The sequence below is a fragment of the Drosophila grimshawi genome, unplaced genomic scaffold (assembly GCF_018153295.1).
Source record: "Drosophila grimshawi isolate 15287-2541.00 unplaced genomic scaffold, ASM1815329v1 contig_1377, whole genome shotgun sequence".
Classification (NCBI taxonomy): domain Eukaryota; kingdom Metazoa; phylum Arthropoda; class Insecta; order Diptera; family Drosophilidae; genus Drosophila; species Drosophila grimshawi.
Window position 1 is genome coordinate 24,014,463 of NW_025062900.1, and position 25,477 is coordinate 24,039,939.

Consider the following 25,477-nt stretch of genomic DNA (forward strand, 5'->3'; position numbering starts at 1 on the left):
GGCAATGTTTGATGTTGAAATATGAGTTAAAAAGGCCACATAGCGTGAGCATTATATGAAAGTACATACACATATACATAAGGAATATGCATAACATACCTACATAAATATTAACATAAATACATATACATACAAATGCAACAAATTCAAAATCATTTTATATACCAAATAACGGAAAATAACATAAAAACAAAGATTTACAGACATACGTACATAATCACAACAGCACCGCATAGTATGAAGTTTAGCCATACGATATACATACATACATATATATAATACATAAATAAGCCTGCATAGGTCGCTGTTCAATGCATCACTCCCATTCCCCCCTTCGATTGTGGTCCGTTATTGGGCAACTCAGCATTAGTATAGACACTCCAACTATTTACCGTTAATTCATAGATGTATGTAGTGAGACACATGGCGACACACATTCTCACCACACTCTATCCAAACGAGACTCACCACATTATTAAGCTCTTTCCGGAGTTTTGTTGTTTATGATAAACTGTTTATAGCTGTTTTTTGAATTTTAAATAAATTATATTTACTATATAAAACTAAAGAAATCAACAAGCAAAAAAAAAAACAAACAAATCGTATATAATAGTATACATAATACGAACGATTATATGTTTTAAAAAGTTCTTACTTGCAAACTGAATAAACTGGAAAACGAAAATGATTAAATTATGTTAATAAACAAACTGCATACTTCGTTATGTATATATATATACATATATATATATATATATATGTGGCAACTATATTTGCAAACAAGTATATACTTTTATTTCAAACCAAAACAAAAAACAACAAAAAAAAGCGCAAAGAATTTAAAAACGAAAACCGATGTTTGCGAATTTCCAGTCGCAAACCTTCAACAACGTCGTCTATAGATAAATTAAACCACAAGAAAAACACACTGACATTGAAAACGTTTATAAAGAATAAACAAATGTTTGAAACTACTACAGCTACTTTTTATTTCGTTTTATTTCATGAGTATTACTTACCGGCCAATTATCGATTATTAATAATAAGAGGCTATCGCAAAGCCAAAGTTAACATAACAGCTAACAGAGAGTAAATCAGGAGAACTTTCAAGTGCTCTTCAATTGATTGATCATTCAATCGAAACTGCTCCTTATTGATAAATCGGAAATTGTCAAGGCAATTTCTCAGTTTGGAATATGATAATATCAAGCAGGCTCTTCTCGCGTGCATTTGACTGCTGACATTCGTGAAATATAATTGCTACAGCATACAATCTCATTTCAAACAAAAATGGAGGAAAAAACAATTCAGAACGTTTCCACAATTCGCATTTTGGTGCTCGGCGACGCAGGTGCGTTTCCCGCAAAATTAAATCAAATTAAAAGAATCCCCCGTTTTTTCCCTTTCTATTTTTTTTTTTTTTTTTGCAGGTGTTGGTAAGTCAAGGCTTACGGATCTGCTGGCCCGAAGCGTGGACACGCCCACACCCTCGACGAGGAGCGTCGGTGACGAGTGGTGGAATGTGCAGGTGCGTCTGCACGAGTATCCCAGCAATAAGGGACTGCCGCCGACACCAGAATGTACATCATCCTCGTCACCTGGCTCCTCGCGGAACAGTTCGGAGCGATTGGCCTGCAATGAATTGTTCCCACGCGGAGAGTGGATCGCGTGCAAAATGATTCCATATTTTGTGGAATTTTACGATTCAAAGGGTTCGCTGCGAAGGCGAAGCAATATGCTTAGGAATCGCCTATATGGCAACATCGATGGCATTATATTAATGTAAAATCTGCTAAATAAAAAGATGAAAGAAAAACGGCTCAAATTACTGTATCAGCCATTGTGTTTTATTAATTCGAAATCGCAACCATCGAAATGCGACCCATTTTGAAGCGGCGTCACGTACCCATCCTGGAGGTGGGCACCAAAATTGGATATGTTGAAGACACGTCGGAAGTACCGCTCGGGCGGCATTGCCGACCAGCTGGGCGCCGATGAGATTTTGCTCAATTGCATGGACACCGACAGTTTGGCTGAGAAAACACGCAATGGGGGCAAACTGCGTAATTTTCTTAACAATGCCATAGATTTCAAGCAATATTTTCCAGCAACATGCTAATATTCTAATTTGTATATTTTTTGTACATTTTACTTTTATTTGTGTAAATTGTTATTTACTTTTATATTATATTAATATATTAGCCAGGTGGCCATTGCATCTGGCGACCGCCGAGGAAGTGCAAATGTAAATGGTAAACGGACTGGGCGCCATGCTGCCCATTATTGATTACCACTCGGTAGCCCTTCTCCAGGCCCACTTCCTTGGCCACTTTGCGACCCACCAGCATCAAGTGGCCCAAAAGCTCAGCGTCTCCATCCTCGGCCAGCGAAAGCTGCGCAATTGGCTTGCGAGGTATGACCAGAAAATGAGTTGGTGCCTGTGGCGAAACATCATTAAATGCCACACACTACAAATTGAAAGATAAACCAAAGATATATATATATAATGAATAGATACTGAAAAAATGCCCTTTGTACCAACTTTGTCGTCTTCGTAGATAAATTTGCATGGAATCTCCTTGCGTAAAATCTTTCCAAAAATAGTGTCTTCAGATGCCGTGGCGCTTTGCGCCTTATCCACCTCGCTTGCCATTCGGGCGCAGGTAGTTGCTAAGCTGCGATAACTTGAGAATGCAAGAAATGCGCATTTGAAAATATGTAAAAGGTAATTTGAAAATTCTATGCACACTTACCGAAAAGCAATTGATAAATTCCGGCCGGCAGACACGAGCATTGATACGAGTGCTGCCAACTGACGGCGATTGACGAGGCAAAATGATCGAACTATCGCTTTGCTACGATATAAATGTCGATAACATTCAATTTATTTTAATTTTAACATTATGAATAAAGATAATTGCAAATATTATTTAATGGCCTAAAAGTACATAAGCTTCGAAAATGCGACATGACCATCTATATATATCGTACAGACTATCGATAGTCCACACAGGTACTCGGTGCTTTCTACATTTTATAAGCGGTCACACCTCCTCAACTATCGGCATTGGTCATCTGAGCTACGGGTGGTATAAAACAAAATACAGATTTAATTTATATTTTGCATTTAACTGTCAAAAAATAGCCTTGATTACTGGTGATGTCAGAGCTGCGCTCCAAAGTTATCACTCTCTATAAGCACGTAAGTAAATACTCAATTGCAATTGAGCACGTGCAAATGCGTTGCAGCCGAAAGTTGTTTATGGAGGGTGAAGTGAAGAAGGTGAATCTAAAGTTGCGTAAATTCCCCCATTGCAGTTACAATTTCTGGGCCGCGACTACCCTGGCCTGAATGGGCCGCAAAAGTTCCGTAAACAAGTCCACGATGCGTTCATAAAGAACAAGGATGAGCGTGATCCCAAAAAGATCGTCGCCCTCCTGGCGCAGGGACGATACTTGGCCAAGGAGGTGGAGGCGTTGTACTCGCTCAAAAAGTATCGAAGCGTGAAGCAGCGATACAGTTACAACGATTAAAGTGGAAACATAAAAATGAAGGACTGAATCAGAAAGAGAATATGATACATGCAAAGCTTTTGTTTTTTTAATACTGTTCGAAAAAAACCAAAACAAAAAAAGCCAAATGTATACACACATACTAAAACCCAACACAGCAAAAAACACACAATAATTTGTTGAATTCGAATGTCTTGTCAATGCTTAACTTTAAGTTATTGTTGAATAAAAGAGTCAAAGTCATTGGTTAACCAAGCCAAAAATAACCGTCATTTTTTTGTTTTTGTAAATTGTGTTTTGACCTTGGAATATTTTGCGGGGGCTTTACAGGTGCCGTGATTGTTATTGTTGTTGCTTATGAAGAGATATCACAGCCGATAATAAATGTTGGATACGTTTGCCAAATTATTGCCACGGGTTGATGGTCGAGCAGAATGCGTTTGCGGACGGCGCCTGATCTATCTGTGTTATTGACAAAATTGCGTATTTAAATTCAGTTGAACGTTGATCATCTGTCCGCAGACACACACACACATGTATATGCATGTGCTTGCTGTCTGCTTGTATTGGTGATAAACAATTCAGACGCCGTTGCCAGCGAATTGAGCTTTTATACTCTGATTCTGAAGGTATTCAGAGTATATTGGCTTTGTGCAATGCTGTCATGCTGTCTGTCCGCCTGTATGAACACAACTATTTTAGACACCGTTAGAGATAGAGACTTCAAACATATATATGTTATCATATGGTATTACTTATTGGTAACGGAATATTTCGGACTCGGTTACGCCCAACTACAATGTTCTCGCTTGTTTTCCTATAGATTTGTCGCTGGTATGCGCACTTTGTCAAAGTGTTTGCAACATGAAAAATTGTAATAGTCAAGTCAATAATTATTAAAACATAGTCAAACAGTTTTATAATTAACAATGTACTGGTTATATGTATATGATATACTAGCGCACTTAAAACGACAGCAAACGTATTCCAGTTGAATTGTCTTCGAATTCGAAAGCTGACCGCTCGTCATTTGCAATTTCTGTAATCGTATCTCCTGTCAATGATCGTGGAATGTGTCTACAAAAAGACTCGCTGAAACGTATTTTATGTACGTAAGCCGAAGCCGGAGCCGATAAGAAGGTGGGTTCATTGATGCCAAGTAAAAATATACGGGTTATATTATTGCATTTGCATCCAACCCGGGAAAAATATCGCATCGCTTGGTGTAAACAAATGTAAACAAATACTTGCCAACTGTGCTTTGGTTTAAAATGACAACTGTCCGTAATAGAACTATAAACATATTTTGATTACGTTTAAAAAAAATACAGATTACAAAATAAAACAATTAATAAACAATCAATCCTGTCTATTCTAAATAACAATGTTTATTTTGAAAGAACTTTAGATTTAAACAATTATACATATAAAATGGAACATATGCACATTTGTAAGCAGTATGTTTATTTTTGAGCTATTCATAATTAATTATTTATAACTTAATTAACATGCATTGCTTATAATAGATAATGAATAACAAAACTTATTAATTAATTTTGAATTTAAATTCTTGCCAAATCAAAAAAAAAAACACACAAAAAGAAAAAATCAAACGAACGAACATATTTTTAGTTCGTGTACTTTCATATATATTTAAATTGTTCGTCGTACAGCACACAAAAATTTGACCCCCCTGTCAAAGAACCTGACCTGCCCAACTTCTTTTATTTTTATTTTTTTTTCATAAGCAAAACTCTCCCTAACCTATTTAGCGCCACCTTGTGGAAACTGCGGTAACCTAAATTGTGGTCTCGTTAACTCTGCCAACCTGTTTGCTTATATTTGCCATTTGGCTCTGTGAAATTCCCTCTTTGGTGGCGGTAGGCGATAGCTACCTATCGACAAGTATTCAAAAGCAAAACTCGTTTCTTTTGAACACCACATTTAGTAAACGGTATGTCGAACAAAAACATTCAAAAGGCTAAAGTTTATGGGAGCTTAATGAGGAGCCTCGATGGGAAGCTTATAGATGCAATAGATGAAAAGGGGAAAGGCTCAAACCCTGTCGTGTAAGTTGAACAAGGAGTGGAACTCTTATTATGTCAAGATTACATTCGACGCTTTTTGCAAGTGAAACACATTAAAAACATATGAGGAATGCGGGCTACTGCTTTCAGTTCTTAATGTTTCGAAGGATCTTGGAATGGCAACTGCTGCTTTGATGGACTGGGTGATCGTCAGATCAGAAAAGAAGAAATCGAGCGAATCTTTAAATATAAGATATTCTAAGAATAAGATCTTTTTATAATGTAAGTTAAGCATCTAGATATATATAATGACAAAAATAATAAAACTAAATAAAAAAAGAAACTAATATTCGCATGCCGCTGAATTAAGTGCAACATAATAACTAAAAACGATTACAATTAAACTTAGTTTAAAATCACAAAGTTTTCCAGTGGAAAGCGTCATGTTCACAGTGCAAATGATTTGAAAGTATCTGAGCATTTACATATTATAACACTGAATGTGTAATTAGCCGAACTCAAAGCCTAAAACATCATCCATGCCGTAGTCAAACAGGCGAAAGTCCTCCTCATAGATCTCATACAGGCGCCGTATGGCGCCAATGGGCAGCGGATCAAAATAATTACGCAGATTGGCACGCGTGCTTGACGGCTTGTGGCCCGTGGGGAATGTCAAATTCTTGGCACCCGCCAGATACAGCGCCAATGCGGAATCATCCAGTAAAGTGTCGTATTTGCCTGCAAGGGATTACAGATTACAGATTTGAGACTCATTAGAAAGGAAAGAAACCAAAGTCCCGCACTTACCCACAACGTTGTACTTCATGATACAGGGATTGCACAGCTTGGCGATGACCTCCCAGTGCTCGTTGTAGTCCGTCTGATTGCTGCGACTCAGCTCCGGCGTCAGCAGATACTGCACAAACTCGCCAAACTGTACATCGTTGCCCTGGTCGAGGGATTCGTTGCTGGCGCCCGGGCGTAGTTCCCGCACAATCTGCCGACCCACACGAGACTGAAAGTATCGCGCACTCGTCGAACCACCCTCCAGCTTGTTACGATACGCGGAGAGCAGTCGCTCGAACGGATGCCGCACCAATATGAAGCGTGTGTAGTCGTCGCCAAGAACTTGGGCGCGCTCCTCCTCGCTGAGATCGTACAATTTGCTGAACATGCCCGACGAGTGCGCCAGCGATCCAGGTATCTGTAGCGGATCCGTGCCATTCTGCCACTTGCCCGTTAACAGCATCAACACCCGCTTCCAGTTCGTGCACGCCACCTACACGGGAGGATATAAAACAATTTGTATTCTGAACGAAATTCCATTTCAACTAAATAAACAATGATTTTGATTTGTATTGAAATGAGGCCACTAAATGTGTTTTGTGGTTTTCTTTTGAAATATGTTTACCCCTGAATAAGAAGAAGACGACACACTAAATGCTGACTGGTTGTGATTCACAATTTTCGTATCTATCCAATTGCGATTCGTTGGGTATCCAATTAGTGATAAGCACACTTCCTGGGATTCCGAATTCTGACAATTCTGCGTCTTTGATGTATATTTGAGTGTAAATTGTCAATGCAACCAAAAGATATCTGTTTTTAAATGGGTTGAAAGTAAGCATTCTAAAGCACAACAGTTGCAAGTAAGCATTCTGAGCTGGAACTTATTCAACGTAGTCATTTAAAAAACCCGTTCTATTTGTGTCGCTTTTGTCACATGTGTACATGCCATTTGTCACATACCTCAGTAAAGATACGAAGATTCGGTTACCAAATATTTTTAAAGGGAATTTCAAACGACCTGACAATACGAGCTTTGTTTAAATTATAGAAAGTAAATGATCAAAATATGTAATATGGTTATAGAAAGATATGCAATAATTGTGCAAATGTATACATTAAAATTGCCACGGGGTGACCTTGTTAAATGAGATACTTTACTTAAAATGCAATTCAGTTAATTGCCAATCGTAATTACACAAACTATTCATTTACGCCAAGATGTATAATTACAATACAGGCAACAACATCCAGCGCAGAAAATCGGCTAAATATATATATATATATAGACAATTCGCTTCGGCAGTCGGGCCGACAATGTCGAGTGTAATTAAACGCTACAACAACATTTCAAATCACAAAAATAAACAATTTCTCGTACACAGGAAAAACTCGGTGTGTGCCAAGTGGTAGTTGCGCACAGTGGTGCCAATATCAGTCAATCACTCAGCCGAAGAGAGCGCGTTGTCAACTTGTCAGATGAAAGTGACATTTTTTAAGTACGTCTAAGCAAAAAAAAAAAACTTTTTGCACTTTGCATCACACTGTAAACATTATGCCTTCAATTGGCAACATTATGCTTATCAATTGGCCTTGTTCCACTGTGCACGCCGGCAAGTAAATCGTGGCAAAGGTTCAGGTTCAACGTTATTCGCACACACTGCGTACTCACATATATTTAAACATTATTTGCAATACGTAAGCGAGATCATAAAATAAAAAGTTTAACAATTTCTTTCGGCTATAAACCTCACATTAAGCACAACACGCGGTGGTCGCATAAAAAACTAAGTGAAAAGTGGACGGCGGGGCAGGTTAGACACACAATTACGACTTCATGGAAGCAGGCTAGCCAACGAATATACATGTTAATTTATGTATCGCAAAGTTGAACTTACGTTGGTTAAAAACGTTCTCCGCTCTCTGCGCACTGCGCTTGAAGCCAAGCTTATACATCAGGCAACACCTCCGTTCGTCGCTTGCTGATAACAGCTGATAAGCGAAACGTGCACCAGCGTGTCATTCAACTAGATACGCACATACAGCGCGGCAAACGAATCGATCGGCAATTATCAATGAGATTGGAACATGAGGTAGTCTCTCAAATATTCCCACTTGATAACTAATCGAAGCATTTAGCAATTAACTGATTTGGAAGCGATCTAACAAAATCAAGAGAGAACCTTGCGGTCGGGTGTAACCGACTGCGAAATACTTTGATAACATAAGTAATTCCAGCGGACAACAAGTAACAGATAACAGGGTGGATGTAGCCAAGAAGTGCAGTCCAAGCTTGCCTTTCAAATTGCGGTAGATATAAGCTGGTAACGTTTCTTCGAAGTTTGGTAACTGTAGTTCTTAAATTGCGGGAGATATAGGCTTTTATTGTTTTTAGGTGCGGGAGTGGGCGTGGTCCAAAATGTGTTCCCCGGATTTTGGAAGGCTGCTACTAGCAATATACCTTTCAGATTTGGTGACTAGCTAGCTTTCAAATTGTGTGAGAAATATGGTCTTATCGATTTACGCTAACAGGTGTATCGGTTTAGGGAGGAGGAGTGGGCGTGACCAACCATTTTTATCGATTTCTTCGAGGAGTGCCCAGAAACATACTTTCAAAATTTGGTGACTCTAACTTTCTAATTGTGGAAGATATGCGCATTTCAGATTTCTATGGCCGCGATACAGAGGGCGGCGTGTGTGGGCGTGGTCTGAAAATATATGACAATCCTTGTCAAGTTTGGTCACTCTATCTTTAAAATTGTGGTAGATATATCTTATCGGTTCATAAAGGCGGCTAACAGTAATACACCTACCTAATTTGACGGATCTAACTCAAAAACTGAGGAAGATATAGCTATTTAAAATTTGTAGGGGCGAGGGGCGTGGGGGTGGCGGAGGTGGGCGTGGCATATGCCGATCTTTGAAGGACATCGCCAACAATTTACCAACCAAATTTTGTGACTGTAGCCATAAAATTGTGGGAGACATTTGGCTTTATCGATTTGCAAATATCGATTTAATCGATTTCCTAGCCCCTAGTGGACGTAGCACTCCAATTTATGCACTTTTTCTGACGCGGACGCAGACCAGTATGTGTTCCAAGTTTCAAATCTCTATCGCTATGGATGTCGAAAAAAGTTGCGTTCATACAGACGGACAGACAGATAGACATTACGCAAAACCAATATACTATGATACCTTCGGTATCAAAGTATAATTATTTGGAAAAGTTTCCTAATGTTTTTCTGTAATCTAGGATATTTAAGAAAAAAAAGAAAGCAATCTCGCTTTTCAAATAAAAATGTAAAACTAAAGTTACGAATTAAGTTATATAAAATGAAAGCAGAGAAATTAAATTGCGTTTCTAAAATAATGGAAAAATAAATAAAGTAAAACTGTTCAACATTTATTGCAAGAAGTTTCAAAGATATATCTTAGTATTGAAAATATATTTAAAATAATCTTAATTTCTCGTTTTTTAACGTTTTTTTTATTCCGCCTAGTCACACAAAGATTTCTAAATAAGATCTCGAAACAAAATCAAACAACTATTCTAAAATACACAGATTAAAGTAAAGAGTAATCTTCAAATTTATCGCGCCATTGGCAAGAGGAATTCACTATTGACACTGCCAGTGCCAATTGATATTATTACTCAACTTAAGTCGACCGCAATCCGAGTCACCCAAACTCAGGTGAGTCGTTCGCTCATTATGTTGTGCGATGGTTCAAAGTGCGGCGGATACATGAAACACGAAGCTATTTATATATATATATACACCGCACATTCAACAGGTGAGCTTTTGAGCTGTGCGCTAATTAATCTAATCAAATGGTTCGTCTAATTCTGTGCGAAATAAGTTTGGGTTTTGATAGCAGCGGCGTATAGGGGAAATGCTTACTTGAAGTGCTCTGCTCTTTTATTAATTTCCTTTAAATAAGCTGCTAAATTATTATTGTGACTCTTATCGAAAGAAGACCCAATTTGAATTCAAAGTTAATTAATAGATCTGCTGAGAGACACAAACTTTGATAACCCCCCAAATGGATGTCAATTAATTGGCACCAATTTTGATAAGTGTATTCGAATATTTGTTAATCTTAGCTTATTGCGTTGCTCATAACTCTCACGACAGCTCAACAACAAGCCAAAGCAGCCTGATAATAATAACACTTAATTGTTAGACGCTGTACTAGAACTACTAAAGTTTGCATATTAAAACTGAGGGTATACTTAACAAGACAACGCTGTATACCCTGTTTAGGTAAAGACTAGATTGAAATTATATTTCAAGTTTAATTAAGAATCAATTCGATTCAAGAGATTAGATTTAATATACAAAGAAATTGTTAACCGTCATATTTGAGACATAAACAGTCAAACTCTTCGTCGATCGGACTATACAGGGTATATAAGTGAATATTGCACTAGCAAAGCATTATATTTGATAATTGCTTGGAGTATATAGGGGTTTAGTGAAGGTTATGCAGTCTATGTGTCTATGTGTCTATGCGAGTGCTTTATAATTACTGACCGTTATAACAGACATGGAGCTGAATCGCGAACAATCAAACCATTGATAAAACCAGCAAATCAGTGTTACAAGCCTCAAGATTAGCAATCAGCTTGTACTACATTGATCAGTTGTCTTGTCAAACTCGTCTGGTGAAAGCGCTTCGAGTAAACAACAAATCGATTGATCAATAATCATTCCACATGTGGCAAGAATTAACAATAGACAGGCAAACAGCGGCGTTAGGGGGCCGGTCTGAGTCAATGGGAGGAGAGCATCGAGTGTCAGCAGGCCAGTAAAAGAGAAAACGTGGAGCAACCAAAATAAAACTAGTTTTTTTTTACTGATTCTGCTTATGCTTCTGCAGATGCGAGGCAGTTGACGAAGGGTCGGCTGAAACACGCCACACGCTCAACAGCCGGAAGGGAGCTAAAGCCACACATGGCGAACACAAGTCAGAATAGAATATCAAAACAAAATACTGAATGCCGAAAAAGCTGACGCATTCAAATAATTCCGTAGCAATGCTTAAAGGGGTACCTTGGGCACATAGCAATAGAGCAGCTTGTGCTCTTTGTCCACAATCATGTGATCCATTTGCAGCTCGGTTAGATCCTCGATAGTTTCCATGTCGGCGCCGATAAGATCACATTGCCGCTGCATAAATTCCTGGCGCTGCAAGTTTATCGTTTGCGTGAGTTGCAGGCTATGTTGCGTGATCTTCACATTGTTATTGTTGCCATCCTCAAAGGCAGCAGCGGCCAAGAGACGCATCAAGGCGTAGAGCAGCAAAATGCCAAATAGTTGCACATTATGATCCATTACTGTTCATTTGATGATTTGAAAACTTTTGCTGTTTTTGTTTCTTTTTAGCTTTGTCGCCGGCGACCAAAATATTTGACGCGATGCACAAACTTAAGAATGGTGCCGTTCTCAATGCCCAGCGCCGTTAGAGTTGCGCGTCCGTTGACAGCGTGGTCATCGATCGGCTGATTTGTATCCACGTTGAACAGTGCAAAGCAGCGCCATAGAAAGCGCCAAGAGACAAGCGTGCGATGTTCGTGCCCGTTCCGCAGCGCAGAGTTAACTAACTCGCCACTGGAGCACACCATCGCCGCTCCATCTCCAGCTAGTCCCGTCACAACCAGTTGTTGTTCGTTTTCGTCTCCGTCTTCGTCGGCTCGGCCAGCGGCGTCTTCGTGCGCCGCACGACGTTGCTCGCGCTGCCTTCGTTTCTGCTGAGCGAGCGAAACTGAGGCGATCGCTTTTTTCAGTTGGGCAATCGTCGGAGTGCGCTGATGGAGCTGAAATTCGATGAGAGTGCAGATTGTGAGAAATGCATGGAGAACAATTGCTTTTTTTTGTCTTTTTTTTTTGCAAATTAGAGTTTTTAGCATTCTTCGCATTGAGATATTTAAAAAGAGTACAGCATTTTCCCCCATAATTAAGGACCACTTGACCATGAAATCTGATTATTGCAATTCTGCTGAAGCATCAGCATTTATATCTTTTGCTTCATTCTAAATAATGAACTACAACTCTTTTAATTAAAACATTAAGTGAAGAAAAAAAAACACAATTCAGCAATTTAAAATAGCTTCTCAAAGCGTTCTTAAGTCATGTTTACTGTTAATTAAAATGTATTAACTTATTACATTATAATATTATGCGCTATATTGGAAAATTATATTCTTTCCTATTCATTTTCATATTCCTCTCTTGAATACCTAAAGCAATGGGAATCAGAAAAATAAACAGTCTATATTAATTAAAAGAATTCAATTCGAATAAGATAAATACTTCCTTTGTATTGTGAAAATAACTCGATATCGATATCAATAGATATTAGTCAAAATCAATTAATTGAAATTGAACAATCAAAAAGCGAAGGATATATTCAATTTTATTTGAGCGTGACGTCATTGGCGCTACCCTTTTGCACAGCCATAAATAAAGTGTTTACATTGACAGTGGAAATTTCACCAGCAATTTAATCAAATTGATAGATTGCTACTCTCACACACACACACACACGCACACATGGACTACGTTGATTGAATGGTGATCAAGTGCAAACAGCTGCGCATGCAGCTGGAATATTTGGGTCAGTCAATTGAATGCTAATACTCACCACAATTTTTAGCGTGCTGAGCCCGTCGCGCTGCACGTGGATCGTGGTGGAATGTCCCTCTGCTAAGGCAATCTGTAATTATGAAATATTCATATGTGTATGTATTGAGAAAGCCCGATCTGCAGATAACTATAACATTTAGCTGTAACAGCCATAAAGCTGTCATAACAGTCGTCAATTAGCAGCTTCTTCCGCAGTGGGTCAGCCAAAAAAGCGTTGTGACGAAAGCAACGAACGTATGCTAATTGAGTTCAATGATCTGTGACGTCACACCCCACCAAAAGAGAGTGCTTCATTCCATGCTGCCATGCTTACCTCACCCAACAGCTCAGCCGGCGTAGCATCGTAAGGTAAATCTGCCAACTCCTCGCAATCCTCCAGAATCTGTTGGAGTTCATGCGCTGTTGCCGCCAGCATTGCATTGTGTTCGGCACGGTCAAAGTCGTTCTGTTTATGTCGTGACCTTAGTTTTGGCTTAACAGCTCTATTTGCAGCAGGCCGCACTCCTGCCAAATTGCGCGCTTCTCTGATTGCTTTGCGACGCAAATTAATTGGCAAACGCTTCAATTTTTTATTGTTTGGTTGCATTTTGTGCGCTCAAATCTTATCAAAATAACTCCAAAGTCACACTTGTACAGTTATCCTGTGTAGATGAAATAATGAATTTAGTTGGTGAAAACTTCAAATATGGGAAGATATGCAAAGCAACTACAATCTACTTACATTAACAATCTGCAATAGCGTCTAGCCATTCACAGGTAGCGTACACAAAACATCTGTTTTGCAATCAATGTGACCAATGGGTGCAACATATTGTTCACCGCTCACTCATTTCGCTCGCTCGCGCACTTAATTGCGCGCACTGCTCTGCTCATATTTGCGTTTCAAATTTGAATTTGCAGCAAAAATAATTCATTTACGGATATGACAATTCCAAAATTCTAGTTGAGCAGCAATCGAAGTAAGTATATCAAAGTATTCAAAATATGTGCTTCATTTGCTTTACTTTGTATTTGATTTTGGTTAGAGTACGATAGTTCGAATAATTCCTAATTCAGAAAGAGTAAAAAAGAAACAAAATTCAAAATACTGGGATCATGTCGAAGGGAACAGGACCTCTCTCTAAACTGTATAATGCCGTAATCAATTCCGTTGACAAAGTAGTGCCACAAGCTGTACGCCCATTATGGGAATCACCGGCAGGTGTGTGAATTTAATAATTAATTAAATAAGTTAAATAAATGAAATCTGAGATTTGCATTTGCATTTTAGGTCCAAAGACTGTTTTCTTTTGGGGGCCATTGGGCAAATGGGTGAGTACTGCTCCACAGCATTTTAATATATATTTTCTGATATACGGATATGATCTTCAATTCAGCTCTTGGTTTTGGCTGGCATTGGCGATATCGTGAAACGACCTCCTCAAAATGTGTCCCTCAATCAGTCGGGGGTCCTGGCCGCAACCGGTTTAATTTGGTCCCGATACTCCGTTGTTATTATTCCTAAAAACTACAGCCTCCTGGCCGCGAATTTTGTTGTATTCCTAACACAAGGATTTCTCATTGCAAAACATCTGAAATGGCGTAGTGAAAATCCGAAAAATGCCTTTTATCAACATTCCCAATCCCCATTCAGCTTAGGTGACGACCAGTAGACAGGCATTTAATAATATTTAAAAAAGATAGTTGGATAATATATATATAAATATACCCGCTAATATATATATTTATTATTCATTTCACTTTTAAGTTGATGATGAACTACAGTGCCTTTTATTATATGGATCCATTCCAAATTAAAATAAAATCAAATACAAAACACTATTTTTTTTGCGTGCCGCTCGGAAGCTTTACAGTTCTTTTTATTCTTTTTTCTTACGCATTTTGCAATCATCCTTTTTGAAACTATCATGTGTTAATCTCTATATATATATAGCAGTTTATCATATATAATATTAAGTAATTCACGTCCACTTCTGTAGTTGTTGTTTTTGTGGTCGCTTTGGGCTTTGGGCATGTGACTTATAATAATATAATTATTAAGACTTAAGAACTGAACTAAAATCAAACATAAATATAAAATAAAATATTCTTTGTGGTATATACAAAATGTAATCAGCTTGGTTGCTCTGGCATCGCTTCTGTTTGGCCAAGGATGGTGCGCACGAGCGTCGCTCTGATTGGTCGTCCTGCATAGGGTGGGGAGACCAATGCGCTGCCTGCAAAGGAGGCTTCGTTCGTGCAATTGTCGTTCGAGCCGGGCTAAAACGAGCGCAGCGCATTGCAATTGGCAAACAGCCAGTCAACACACACACACACACACATATATATACATATATATAAATATGTAAACATACACTGTCAAACGTATAGTTTTTGCTGTGCCAACAGGCGTATGCGTGATTTATTTATCAACGTTTTTCTCATGCGCGTGTGAGCGCAGCAATCAAATTGTTTGTATATGTGTGTGTTGTATATATATATATATATGTATATATATGTATGTTACTTTGTGCATGTAAACTTTTGTGTGTGTGTGTGTGTTTGTGTGTGCTTTGTAGTTTGCCAAGTGCATTACGCTGCTGCTAAGTTGAAGTTCAGCCGCTGCTGCGCTGCCATTGGTTGGTCAGACCCAGGACTAGCTGCAACGACCGTGGCCGCCAATTGGCCAACGAGGCTCCTTTAACGCATCGCTGCAAAGAGAGTTGGAGACAGAGAGAATGAGAGTGAGAGCAAGAGAGATAGAGATAGAGAGAGTAACTTAGAAAAAAGGAACGAGTGCAAGTGAATAAGTTGGTTTATCAGAGTGGAAAATGTTGCCAAACTTTGGCCAGATTTGGGCAAGCTCTAATTTTATTTGTCAATAATTTATTACTAAGTCTAAGCAATTTCTATTCTTACATAAATTAGACTTTAAAGTCGTAAATATAAGCTTAAGAAGGAATGTAATTTTCTATAATAATAAAAACGTAATTTTTCAGTGTTTTTCATTATTATTTTTAAAAAATGTTGACATTGATTTTGAAGGATAACAGTTCACATTTATGACTGATAAGCATGAAAAAATTATGGTTTTTTCTATCAATTCCAGTTTCTGTTTCAAGAAATCCAATAAATTTGCCCCATGCGAACTTTTGCTGCAGCAAATACGTCATGGCTTTTGGACTGCCCAGCCCTCCAAGTTGGTTTTGGTGAGGAGAGCGGGTTGGACTTGCTCGGGCCACTACGCATTGATGGGAATGGGAATGGGGATGGGAATGGGCGCTTGCCAAGATGGTAGGTTGCCAAAATTTCGAGAGATTTTCTCACGCTCGCTTCCAAAGAATCTCAATGGCAATGAACTTTTCCCGCTCTCAAGTTCTGTTGTTGCGTAATGCTGCTGCGTGCTGAGGAATCTTGGCAGCCGTCCTGGGATTTCCCCACATACACACACACACACACACACACACACACACATACACACAAAATGCCTCTTCTACAGTGTAATTAAAGCGCCACCTGCCGCGTAAACAAATTTGGACTGCATAATTTATGATCATGGAGTTTTGCCAATAAGTTTCTGGATGAGCAGACAAACTGTCTGCACGGAAATACTCAAATACTGGGCTGACGATCTTGCCCCCTCACACACACACACACACACACACACACACAACACATACACTCTTAATGACTCTATCTTGCTGCTGAGTTAGTTAACTGAGGTCAGGGCTGCTGTTGCCATTGGCCCACACCAAAATTGTGCTATTGAACAGCTGCCAATTGTGGCCACAAGATATCTATCCATTCCAGGCAATTCCTCAACCCCTCCTTGGGGTGCCCCCTTCCCCGCACAGCAATGACTACATCTTCATATAGGCTGCACGTGTTAATTATGATGTGATTTATGGACTCCTCTCGAAAATGGCAACAATTGCTATTAATTGCCAATTGAACAGCTGTTGAGCACTCAATTTATGACTTTAGTCGGAAGATACTAGAAGATTAGAAGATTATTGTATAATCTAGAAGGCTGCCTTATATTAGTTGCCTTAAAGTGCTTTGCTAAAAATAGCAAAGTGTCAAATATGACAAGATGTGTTTTGCATTATGCAAGTCGTGGCAATCGTTCCAAGTACTTTGACTGCGCGAATGAACAGATTTTTGCGATACTTAAAAGTAGATCGAACTAAAATAAAATCAACCAACTTTAGTATCTTATTCTCTAAAAGAGTCTTTACCAGACAGACTTTTTCTTCTTATTGATCTGTCATCATTGATTAAGCGTAGAACACTGCTTAGAGAGTTTTCTACATAAGATAATTAATGGCGAAATTGAATTCGCTTCTCATTTAACTTTTAATTTTTTAAAATTTAGTTATGCCTAGTCTTTCTGCATTCTTTACGTTTTTCTTTCCAAAGCTAATAACGCATAAAAATGTTTGGTTTGATTCGTGATTATTTTTTGGCTTACCCAATCCATGCAATAAGTAAAAAATAAAAATCGTTCAACATTTTACATTTCAATGCCAATTAAATTTTGTTTCTTTCACTTTAAATTATTAATTTAGTTTTTACTTTGTAATTCTATAAAATTCAATCCGTAACTTTATTTTTAAATTTTTATTTAAAAAATTTAAAACCTTTTTAAGACTGCTGACTGTTATTAGTCCACTTAAAATAAATAAATAAATATTGTTAAAAATGTTCCACTATTTTTTTTCATTTTTTTTCGCCATTACTTTTTTTTAAACATATTACTTGCCATCTAAAACTTACTTAGTTTTTCATTAACCTTTCTAGTGGTTGCTTGCTGCTAAATTATGTAATCAAAACAATCCACCAAACCCCTATCATAAAATTCGTGAACATTTATTATACCAAATAATTTTCTGTGTCTATCATTTAATATGAATAATAAAGACTAGACATTATTAATTAATGAGTAATTTTGCTCATATATATATATATATATATATAAATTTATATACACATAGTTATTATGTATATATGGATATAGCTTTCGCATTCTTGGGGTCTGTGCTATATAGAACGATTCACGGACAACGCAAAAAGCCTTTGACGCCTTAACCAAATTTCGCTTTTGTATATTTTTGTTGTTTTCGTCGCTGTTTGTAAATCGGGAAAATGTTGCTTTTATTTATTTTGCTAGGCAGCTAAAAGCAATTTTTTTTTTCGCCCAATATTCTTGTTCTTTTTTTGTTGTTTTTGTTTTTGGGTAATTTTTCGATTTTCTCGTTTGTTTGTAGATTTTTTATTTACCTTGCTATTTTCGGACACACTTGACGGGACCGAAGATCGACAAGCGAAAGGCACAGACCAAAAAATTGCGCAGAACTGTCGCCAGAAGGCCCTTATATACCACATAAGTGGTACATGCTCGCATGCATATACCCAATATATTGTATACATATAAATAGTATTTCGACTTCTGCTGATGCGATATTCTATATACTGTCCGCCGATCTGCGAGCTGAACCGAGGCGATGACGCGCAATTGACGCGGGCAAAGACGCGTTGAAAACGCGCGACTCTCGTCGCCGTCGCGTCTATTTTTGTGGAGCACATAGAAAAGCAGGCATAAACACACTGAGATACAGATATATATCTATATCTATATACATGTGTATGTAGATACAGCTTGCACAGTTAGAGCAAATGCAGGCGTCTGTTTTCGTATATTTCGCCTAATCTATTTCAGTGCTTCATCATTTTGTTAGTTATTCGTTAGTTGGTTTTTCTTTCTTATTTTTGTTTTGTGGGTTTTCATCGAAATTGTATTTTATCTCGTGGATTTGTGTGCTCTGTCTTTAGGGCGGCGGCACAAATTGTAATTAGTGCTAGTTTCTCTAGTTTTAATTAGAATTTTTCTTATTTTGCACGTATACCTTGAAGATGCCAATGCGATGTAGTAAGACAGAAGCTGTCACTTTGATACACGAGAGTGGTTCATTAAATATGTACGAGCTACCACATTGATCTAAGTTATACCAGATTTAGTAAAGCAAATATATGAAATACAATACTAATGGATTGTCGCAAATGCGAACTGCTTATAATATTTACAAATAAACATTGACAACATATATAGTCGTATAGCAGTATATAAATTGGAAGGCACTGCTTTCTTTTTTATTCTATCGTAAATCGATAAGTATCGATAATCGTGAAACGGGGGCAGTTAATCAAATTGATCTACGCGAGATAATTCCATTTTAATTGTTGGATAGACGAGATGTTCCCTTTGTACAAAACCATTATACTCTTCTTACACATTTTTAATGAATTCAGGGTATAATATAATTTTATTTCTTTTCTTAACCAACTCGCTGATGAATCAAACAAATTGCAATTTATTTCGGGATTGTTTCTAATAAGCACACACAAGAAAAAATCAAGGCGTTCAGCACATTAATAATAACTTAAAATTTGAAAAAGCTTGTCTCACATCCGATTAAGCGGCAAGAAGTAGAAGAAGCAAATGTTATTTATATGTATCTGAAGCGCTTAAAATGCGTTGCTGTTGTTTGTAGTGGCAGGTTGAATGGCTGCAGATGTGTCAGCTTTCCAATAGATAAGCCGCAAGCTTCAGTTGGACAATAAAGAGTATTGCGAAGCGGCAACTTTCACCGACGACGACGCGTCAAGAACTGAGCAACTGAACGTCAATCAAAACAAATAATCAAATTGCGAACAACAACAATCAAATATAGATCTGAGGAAATTGGCAACAAAACTTGAATATTAACTGCTGCCAAAACGACTGGCAGCATTTGCAAGCCAAGAGCAAGAACAAAAAAAAATAACACAAAAACTGTGATGATGAACAAAAAATTTGCCTGAATATTGGCCAATAAATTTTACAAGTCGTTGACGATGCGGCCAACGATTTTCTTGGTCAAGGTCGAGCCAATCAAGGCGTCATTACATAAATATGTATTCATGTATTTGTGTGTGTGTGTGTGAGTGTATAGAAAATGCTTATAATCATAATAATGATAATTGGAAACGGAAACCTGTTGCCCGAGCCAAGTGCTTTTGGCCAATAAACAATCAGGCAGAACAACAAAAACAACAACAACAGCAACAGCAACAACTGATGACGTTGTCAGACTGGGCAACTCGTCAAAAAACTGCGTCATCAATTAAAATCATAATGAGAGTGCCAAGTGGCTCCTACCGCCCATCAGTGGCCAGCAGCCAACTTGCCACGAGCCTCTCGCATTCCACACAAACGAACACACACACACAGGATGCGTCGCTGGTGCCAAGTTGGCAGACAGACGCAGTCATCGACGCAGCTGCGTCTATGTTAATGTTTCGTTGTTGCTTTTGTTGTTATTGTTGATGTTGGATGTTGTTTTTGTTATCGTCCAGATCATGTTGGTAATGTGTGCCAAATGCGGGCAGGAAGTCAAATGTCTTGGAGCTGTACCAAGAAAATTGCTGCAGCAGACTTGTAGGCGCTGCAAATTGCGGAGCAGACAAACGCTAGACGAATGCGACATCGGGGCGTATACGCAATGTGGCCGCAGGCAGCACAAATTACGTATACGCCCGGACAGCACCAAAAAAAAACATATTCAAGCCTCATGCATAACAAATAAATAACCAGGCCTCATTACGGGGCAACAGCAAACAAAAAATATTTTTTAAAAAAATATGGATAGTCGGCTTCCCTTTTGGTCATCAAAGGCTCGCTGCGGCGCACTAATAAGTTTTCAAGAAAATGAAAAATCGTTTGTGCATTTTTATAAGTGCAAAAATATGCAAATCAAGTAAATCATTATGACTGGACAACGGCGCAGACAAAGTTTTGTTGAAGCGCCGCATAAAAATTGGTGAGCAGCATTCCTAGTTGCAGCTGGCTGGCTGGCTGGATGGATGGATGGATGGATGGAGGCAGTTGCCAGGAGTCGCAGGACCAAATAATAATTTGGCGATTTATTTGTTTGTTTGTTTTATTTGCCATGTCTACGCCATGAAAATTATGGCGACTGACTTTTGCACCCAAAACATAATTTCAAGCGACAAATGCGAATGGCATTCGAAGGCGAAGCGTGATTTGTATTGGGGGAGGTTTGTGGAATCTGGCGAGGAAGTGGTTATGACAATTGAATATCATTCAATTGAAATGCGAAACTTTAAAAAGTAGTTATTAGATCAAGAATCGTTGACTTTATTGTTGGATCACTAATATATTCATATACAGCTGCGCAGTTGGAATTGTTCTAGAAATGTATTCATGAAAGTAGTTTGCATTTAAATTGCAACAAATTTAGACAAGTTGAATAGGAGCACAATTAAAATACCCAATTATTCAAAATAATATTAGTGCTTTTTACGTCGGCTAACTAATTTCTCAAAAATGCTTTACAAATATCAAAATTATTTAGAATATGACCCTATATTAGACTATTTTTAGTACTTTGTTAATTACTCCCGTTTATTTATTAATAATATTGTGTCATTTATAATTAATAAAAGTGTTACGTAATTGTTAATTATGCTTGAAATTTGCATTAGCGAAAATGTATCTGAAGACACTCTTCTGCTTCGTCCAAACTAACTCAAACTAGTTACAAAATAAGTAACACAATAAAATAGACGACTATTTTAAACTTAACCCTGTGCCATTTACTTTATTTGTATTTGTTTTCTCAGTCGTCGCTAAATCGTTTATTCGCAACTATTTGTCACATTGCATGTTCTTTGCGTCACAGAGACATTTTCGGAGCGATTCAATTAGTTTTAATTGCTCGTCGTTGCGCGTTGCCTTCGATTTATTTTTAAAAAAATGCAGCCGGGGACCATCAATAAAATCAATGCGGGCCATAAATCTTTGGGCCGTTCATTGAAACGTGCCCAAATGCAAAACGGGCTATCGTTTTAGCCAGCATCTATTTTTTGTTTGGCGTGAATGATAAGAACTGGCAAAAAGGAAGTGCGAACTCTGGCCGGGGCTGACCAGGACCTTTGTTTGTCTTGTGCCATAGACTGCACGGCGAACATATGCAGGCACTCAAGAGGAAAGGACACAATGCGCTCGCTGCTTGGCTTAGTTGCCAATTTCCGGCTAAGAACAGCGGACGGGGCCAAGAATTATTTGCCAGGATGTCCGAAACATTGTTGGTGTCAACAAATTCCTTTTCAGCAAATGCCAACTGCAAAAAATGTTCGACTATCACCAAAAAGAGCGAAAAAAAAAACTCTAAAATTAATGTGCAAACATTAAGGAGCGAGTTGCCCAAAGCCCCTTCGCCCAACCCCCCTACAGCTCGTCCTGCCGCTGTCCTTCTGCATTTGCATACCGCTCGAACAATGAAATTCCGTGTTAGTTTTGAGTAACTTTTGGGCCCAACATCTCCTTTGAGCCAATTAACTGAGTGCAGTCCGTTGTGTAGTTCGCTGTTGTTAATTGCTTTAATGGCCCGAAAATATTATGTACAAGGCAGAGAGCAAAATACGAGCGCATTAGTCTAAATATACCCTGTAATTGAATATTACGTATATGTCTATTTATCTGTGCAATAATAGATCATTTTGCCTCTCCTTAATTGAGTCATTAAAATCCAATTAAACATTATGATTTCGTACATTAAAATTTGAGAACAATGATTATAGTTGTGCACGCAGCATCTGCGCGTTTTTATAGATTTTTATGTTTACAGGGTAAATAATAAAACTTGTACGAGTATAATTGTAAGTGAACGCAATTCGCAGTCGCGCTCATAAATTAGGATATTTAAAATTCAAAAACATGCGCACTTTCTGGTATTTTAAAATTAATTGGTCGGTATTTGATTTTCCTTAGATGTTTGCTTTGTTTAAAATTTACCATAAAACAATTATATTCAAGTTTACGATTATTATCTCTTCAGGTTCCATATTCGGTTTGGGAATCTTGTTATTGTTCCGCATCAAATACAATATTGGTATTTATTGCCAATTGAATCACAACCAGATTGGATAAGTGAAACTGGGCAAGGATGGAATCTCTGGATTGTGAACCCTCTGAACTTCTCATAAGTAGACATTGTGGTTGAGGTGGTTGAGGATGCTTTAACATTTTTGCAGTGCCTATGAATTGTCTGTCTTAACTGTTACTGTAACGCCTACATCTGCCTTGCGCCCCGCCTGCCGCATGACGCATTTAACATGTTGTCATTTTGTGCTGCATTTTGCTTTATTTATGTGGCGCCAGGCTGTTGGTTTTTTTGTCTAAGCCAACGCGTCTTGGAGGGAAGTGGAACGCATTGGAGTGAAGTGATCAGCTTGTGAAGACAGATGTCAGAAAAAATTAGTAGTCCACTAAGGTCTTGAAGAGTTGGGCTTATTTCTTACAGATAATAGAATATTATCTTTGCAATTGCAGGTAAAAAAGAACACGAAGTAAAATGAAGTAAAGTTAATTAAAAACAAAGAAGAGAAATCTGATAAATCTGAATAGTAATAATAATAAAAATGTAAACTTGCAAGAAACTTCTCCTCCCCACCTTTATTGCGAGCTTAAATATATAGAATGTATATGTAAAATGCTGCATTTGCTTTAATAATAAGATGTTCTCTTGTGCAAATAATGTTGCAATAATGACAAGTGGTCAATTGTCGAAGTGCATGCACAGATATTTATGAGTTTTATAAGATCAGAACTAAGCCAACAATAATATGAAACCTTATTTATATTCACTTCATCCTACTCACCATTGGTCCACTCTAATAACTGCTCAGATGTCCTCCTGCTACTGTTGCCGCTACGCATCCTCTCACAGATTTTTGTCGGGCTGCCACTTCGATTGAATATTTTGGAAACGATGCCCAAAACTCGCGCTGATTTTATTTTATGTCATCAGTTTTGGGTTTTACTAAACGTAAATTGTCTACGAGTGTCTTCAGTTACCAATTAAGTTCATTAACTGTTTCTAATTGTATGTAAATTGCAAAATTATTAATAGATTGCACTAGTGTTTATGTAATTCGGTAATTATTGGTGTTGGTTATATCATAGTTTGTTTAAATCGTTTATATAATTGGCATAGAAGTATTTAACACTACGTTTGCTACTTATTTTTTTGTATTTTTTTTATTATATAATTTAGTTTTTTTTGTTTTAATATTTAATGTGGTATTTGAAGTCACTAGTCACTACTTGAAGTTTGGTTAGAGTTTATGTATATTATTTTAATTTTCTTATTGCACGCTGCGTATGCGTGATTTTCAGAGCTGCTGCTGCTGGTGGTGTTGCTGCTGCTGCGGTTGCTGTTGCTGATGTCGATGCCGATGCCGCCTGATGCCTGATGCGCATCCTTTGAGGTTTCGGACGCGTGTGCTTTGAGCCAATTTGTTCGCTGACATTGGCGTGCAACACATGATTAGCGGCCAGTTGAAACAATGGTTGTTGCAACTGCGGCTGCTGCTGCGTTTTTTCTGGGCTTTGCGCCAGTTGCTCCATTGGCGCACGTCGTGTTTTGGCACTGGCCAAAAGTTGGCGGCGCACGTTGGTCAGTTCAAAAGGTTGCCACACGCACATACACACACACACACATACATATATAGAACACAGCGCATTTTGTATGTTGTTGTTTTTGCGGCGCGACACGTTTTTATTGTTTTATTTTGTTGTTGTTGTTGTTTTGCTGTATAATCGAGACGAACGTATCCTGCATGACGCTGTTGTTGTTGCTGCTGCACCACTGTGTCTATGCAAGTATGCATCTGTGTGTGTATGTGTGTGTGTACAAGCTGTCAATTGGCGTCCATTGTGGCGATCTTGGCCAGGGTCAAAACCACTGTTTGACTTGGCCAATCAAACTGCGTCTGCGGCCAAAAAAAATATATTCCTTGACAACCATCCTGCACTGTTTGGCACGGTTTGCTGCTGCGTCGTCATCATCATCTTCTTGGACCTTTACCATCACCACCTCACTTGGCCAGCAATTGATGTTGTTGGCTCACTAACTGGCTGGCTTGGCTGACTTGGCTGGCAGGCTGGCTTGCTGACAGTTGGCCACTTTTCTTGGCTGGCTACGCGTCGCTCAAAAGTCAAAGCCAAAGCCAATCCAACGGCTGCCCCGTGCTCTGTGGTGGTTTGCACTCACACACACATTTCTCGCACGGCGGTGCCAGAGCCGTAGCCGGTAACTGTGCCAGCTGCCCAGCTGCCAGCTGCCAGTTTGCCAGTTGCCAGCCTTTTGTTGGCTCACAACACCGACGCTACCAGTTTCTTGGCCAACTGACTGACGACTGCTCGCAGTCAGCCAACAGCAGAAGCAGAAGCCCTCAGCCAGCAATAGCAGCAGCAGCAGACAGCTGCTGCTGCCGGCGTCGTCGTCGTTGTCATTGTCGTTGTCGTTGTCGTTGTTGTCGTCTCTGCTGCTTTTTGTGTCGTCATCGCAGCCGCCGCCGCTGCCCCTGCAGCCCCACACCTCTCGCCCTCGTCAGTCGTGCAACGCCTTTGTCGCGTGCAATTCCAACTGGCTGCGCTTCAAGCGATTCCCCCGGCAACCC

General features: G+C 38.7%; 6 protein-coding genes and 1 long non-coding RNA gene across 7 annotated transcripts; 3 read left to right on the forward strand and 4 right to left on the reverse strand.

Annotated features, from left to right (window-relative positions):
- Window positions 1-1,135: 1,135 nt before the first annotated feature.
- Window positions 1,136-2,360, forward strand: LOC6567199. Its single transcript, XM_001993329.3, has 3 exons — window positions 1,136-1,351; window positions 1,431-1,782; window positions 1,894-2,360. The coding sequence occupies exons 1-3, from the start codon at window positions 1,291-1,293 to the stop codon at window positions 2,117-2,119; spliced, it is 639 nt and encodes a 212-aa protein (XP_001993365.1). The 5' UTR covers window positions 1,136-1,290; the 3' UTR covers window positions 2,120-2,360.
- LOC6567200 (histidine triad nucleotide-binding protein 1) lies at window positions 2,164-2,819 on the reverse strand. Its single transcript, XM_001993330.2, has 3 exons — window positions 2,754-2,819; window positions 2,543-2,684; window positions 2,164-2,468 (listed from the first exon to the last, which is right to left on the reverse strand). The coding sequence occupies exons 1-3, from the start codon at window positions 2,792-2,794 to the stop codon at window positions 2,199-2,201; spliced, it is 453 nt and encodes a 150-aa protein (XP_001993366.1). The 5' UTR covers window positions 2,795-2,819; the 3' UTR covers window positions 2,164-2,198.
- Window positions 2,820-3,050: 231 nt separating this feature from the next.
- LOC6567201 (electron transfer flavoprotein regulatory factor 1) lies at window positions 3,051-3,779 on the forward strand. The gene is made up of 2 exons (XM_001993331.2): window positions 3,051-3,202; window positions 3,319-3,779. Exons 1-2 carry the CDS (start codon window positions 3,161-3,163, stop codon window positions 3,532-3,534), a joined length of 258 nt encoding a protein of 85 aa, XP_001993367.1. The 5' UTR covers window positions 3,051-3,160; the 3' UTR covers window positions 3,535-3,779.
- A 2,154-nt stretch (window positions 3,780-5,933) lies between these two features.
- On the reverse strand, window positions 5,934-11,929 carry LOC6567202 (carbohydrate sulfotransferase 11). Its single transcript, XM_001993332.3, has 3 exons — window positions 11,381-11,929; window positions 6,348-6,819; window positions 5,934-6,278 (listed from the first exon to the last, which is right to left on the reverse strand). The coding sequence occupies exons 1-3, from the start codon at window positions 11,660-11,662 to the stop codon at window positions 6,049-6,051; spliced, it is 984 nt and encodes a 327-aa protein (XP_001993368.1). The 5' UTR covers window positions 11,663-11,929; the 3' UTR covers window positions 5,934-6,048.
- LOC6567203 lies at window positions 11,710-13,574 on the reverse strand. Its single transcript, XM_001993333.3, has 3 exons — window positions 13,287-13,574; window positions 12,972-13,043; window positions 11,710-12,144 (listed from the first exon to the last, which is right to left on the reverse strand). The coding sequence occupies exons 1-3, from the start codon at window positions 13,557-13,559 to the stop codon at window positions 11,710-11,712; spliced, it is 780 nt and encodes a 259-aa protein (XP_001993369.2). The 5' UTR covers window positions 13,560-13,574.
- A 441-nt stretch (window positions 13,575-14,015) lies between these two features.
- LOC6566581 (mitochondrial pyruvate carrier 2) lies at window positions 14,016-14,762 on the forward strand. Its single transcript, XM_001993334.3, has 3 exons — window positions 14,016-14,174; window positions 14,244-14,284; window positions 14,350-14,762. Exons 1-3 carry the CDS (start codon window positions 14,069-14,071, stop codon window positions 14,623-14,625), a joined length of 423 nt encoding a protein of 140 aa, XP_001993370.1. The 5' UTR covers window positions 14,016-14,068; the 3' UTR covers window positions 14,626-14,762.
- Window positions 14,763-15,543: 781 nt separating this feature from the next.
- Window positions 15,544-25,246, reverse strand: LOC116805683. Its single transcript, XR_004365338.2, has 2 exons — window positions 23,675-25,246; window positions 15,544-15,663 (listed from the first exon to the last, which is right to left on the reverse strand). It is a non-coding gene; the product is annotated as an uncharacterized LOC116805683 (long non-coding RNA).
- Window positions 25,247-25,477: the final 231 nt, after the last annotated feature.